Source organism: Vanessa cardui, chromosome 19 (assembly GCF_905220365.1).
Source record: "Vanessa cardui chromosome 19, ilVanCard2.1, whole genome shotgun sequence".
NCBI lineage: Eukaryota > Metazoa > Arthropoda > Insecta > Lepidoptera > Nymphalidae > Vanessa > Vanessa cardui.
The window spans coordinates 2393658-2396339 of NC_061141.1; the positions used below are offsets into that span (position 1 = coordinate 2393658).

Below are 2682 nucleotides of genomic sequence, written 5' to 3' on the forward strand. Positions count from 1 at the left end.
CTTCATTGTCGTCAGAGGATGCAGAGTTCAACATGTAAGTGGGGTTATTTGAAAGATATGGTATTTGTATCCTGTCACCTTCTATATTTGCCTCGTTTTCTTGATCTTCTTTAATTTTTTCAAGAACGTTTGATTTTTCTAATGTAATTCTATTTTTTTTGTGACTTATTTTTTGTTTGTTTTTATTCTGCATTTTGAGTTTTTCTAATTTCTTTTCTTCTTGTTTCTTTAATCTCTCTGCACGTCTTTTGAGTACTCTTTCATTTTTTTCTCTCTTTTCTATTTCAACTCTACGTTGATATTCTATAAATTCGTTTGCAACTGCAACTGTTGGGGTGAGTTTTTTAGTTTGTTTAGTTGATGTTTTCTTTGGAGACTTTGGAAAGTAAAAAGCAGTTTTAAAAGGAGTTGGGAAGTTAAGTTTCTTATCGGAAGTAGAGTTATCAACTTCTAGCTTATCAGTCGAAAACTTAGGGTCAACAGAATTGAAAATATCCAGTGCTCGATCACTGCTCGACTGCCGTGAGCTTGCCCTGGATGATGGAAATTTTTGTGAATTGGAACGACAAGCCTGCAATACAACTTCATTAGTTATTTTGTCAGAAGAAGTTTCTTTCAGTACTACAATATCTTTTATCTGTTCAGACCGTTCTGTATTAACATGATCAAAAATATCTAACGCTTGGTCACTGCTTGATCGTCGTGAATTTGCTCTGGATATATTAAGAGTCTTGGAACAACAAGGTTGTAATAAATAATCATCTACATGCTCAAGTGAGCTTTTCTTTTGCAAAACACTTCCAGAATCAAATGAACTGCGTCTAGAATTTTCATCTTGTGGCGTCAATGGTCGATTATTACCTCGTTGATTAATACCAATGCTCATGATAGATTCAGGATTAGGGCTCAAGGGAAGTATGACACTGCCATTCGAAGCTATTTCCATATTCAAAACAACATCTGACACATCACAATCTTGTATATTATTCAAAATTGTTGTGTCATTGAAAATAGTAGAGAGATTCGATTCTTCGTCTTGAATTTTCTTCCAAAATTCAAATAAACATCTATATTTTTCCTCACCTTTCCACACACTTCCTGAACTAACAAAGTACTCAAGTATTTCCGGGTCCAGCCGTTTCTCAAACTCCTTAATAAAATTATTAGATTGTTTTGTAGATGGTTCCTGTGCAATAATTACAGCGGTATCTGTTTCTTGCGGCATAACTTTAGAAAAATCAATATTATTGACATTAAACGGAAAAATTCCAGCGCTTTTAAAGCTATTTTTTATTGTTTCTACTTTAAGACTTTTATCGAAACATTTTTGTACTTCTTTTGCGAAATCTGTGCGTTTTAATTTGGCGTAATTGTTATTTACCCTGAATTCATGAACAATTTCCTTCCACGTACCCTTAACAGGTCGAAAAACTCCAACGTCTAGTGGTTGAAGGATATGCGTCGAGTTCGGTAGTATTGCAACAAGTATAATTCCCTTTTCTTTACAAAAAAGACTCAATGGCAAGGAAATGTGCGAGGTGTGCCCATCCATAAAGAGAACAACAGGCATTGTTATTTTGTTTTCAAGTAACCATTTATAAAAAACATTTGCCACATATTCATAGAAAGCCTCCATGTTCATCCACCCTGATTCCGTGCATCCTATACCCCATGTAGGTGGGACTGTTAGGGATAAGTTTTTTGGCAGGCGTTTGTATGGATACAGCACCATAGGTGGAGCGATTTTGCCACTGGCAGAAACATTTACTAAGACGGTCAAACATTCTTTTTCGTCGTTAGCAACTCGATTATACACTCTCTTGCTCCCTTTTTTGACTAATACGTCTTTTTCTTTGGGACACAGATAAAAAGCAGTTTCGTCGCAGTTAAAAACTCTTGACTCATCGTTAAGTACACTTAATAAATTATTGGTCTCAAAATAGTTATTGACTCTATCAAACCAATTGCGCACATCTTGTTCAGTTACTTTATTACGATGAGTAGGTAATGCTTGTGCTACTCTTTTTGCAACAGTCGGATGTCTTGATAAGAAACCGGTAAACCAATGTTTACCTGGGATACCATCTTTAAAAGTGTTCGGTCTTTTTAAATTTTCGACCAACTTGGCTACTCCTTGTTTTAATTGTTCTTTGGTAACTGGAAAACCTTGTTTTCCTAGATAATGAATCCAGTCAACAATTTTTGTTTCTTCCGCTTTTGAAAGTATTGTTTTTCTACCGGGAATGTCACCGCAATATTTTTTATCACGTTTATCGCGCAATGTCGTCTCTGGAATATTATAATCTCGAGAAACTTTATAGACGCTGCTGCCATTATTGATTTCCGTGATAGCATTTTGAAGATCTTTTTTTGTGTATTTTTTTCTTGGGTTCATTATTCTATAACAAAACAATTAAGATTAAATATTAAAATTACGTAAGTAAATCTGAAAAGAATGATTTATCAAAATTAATCTAAAGGGTCCCTAGATGTATGGATGGTTTAGTGCTTTATAAACGAGAAAAGTTAGATAAGGAACACACTGTATTTTTCTGGTATCGATACCACGGAATTAAGTGTTCATATAACCTTATTCCGTTCTAAATACATCGGATTTGTGTTTTAATACTCTCAAACAAGTTTTTTAATTCCGAGTGATATAAAATAAAATATTTGTCAATA

General features: G+C 34.2%; 1 protein-coding gene across 1 annotated transcript; it reads right to left on the bottom strand.

Annotated features, from left to right (window-relative positions):
* Window positions 1–506: 506 nt before the first annotated feature.
* On the bottom strand, window positions 507–2395 carry LOC124538095. The gene is made up of 3 exons (XM_047115100.1): window positions 1382–2395; window positions 1084–1186; window positions 507–571 (listed from the first exon to the last, which is right to left on the bottom strand). The coding sequence occupies exons 1-3, from the start codon at window positions 2393–2395 to the stop codon at window positions 507–509; spliced, it is 1182 nt and encodes a 393-aa protein (XP_046971056.1).
* Window positions 2396–2682: the final 287 nt, after the last annotated feature.

Bases quoted from the DNA above. Each gene is read 5' to 3' on its own strand.
- LOC124538095 (XM_047115100.1), bottom strand. From the start codon at position 2,395: ATGAACCCAAGAAAAAAATACACAAAAAAAGATCTTCAAAATGCTATC. The intron at 1,187-1,381 runs GTAAATAACAAT...ATTATTGCACAG, and splicing joins AAATTGTTCATGAATTCAGG to GAACCATCTACAAAACAATC. The intron at 572-1,083 runs GTGAGGAAAAAT...GTTGTATTGCAG, and splicing joins TTCAGGAAGTGTGTGGAAAG to GCTTGTCGTTCCAATTCACA.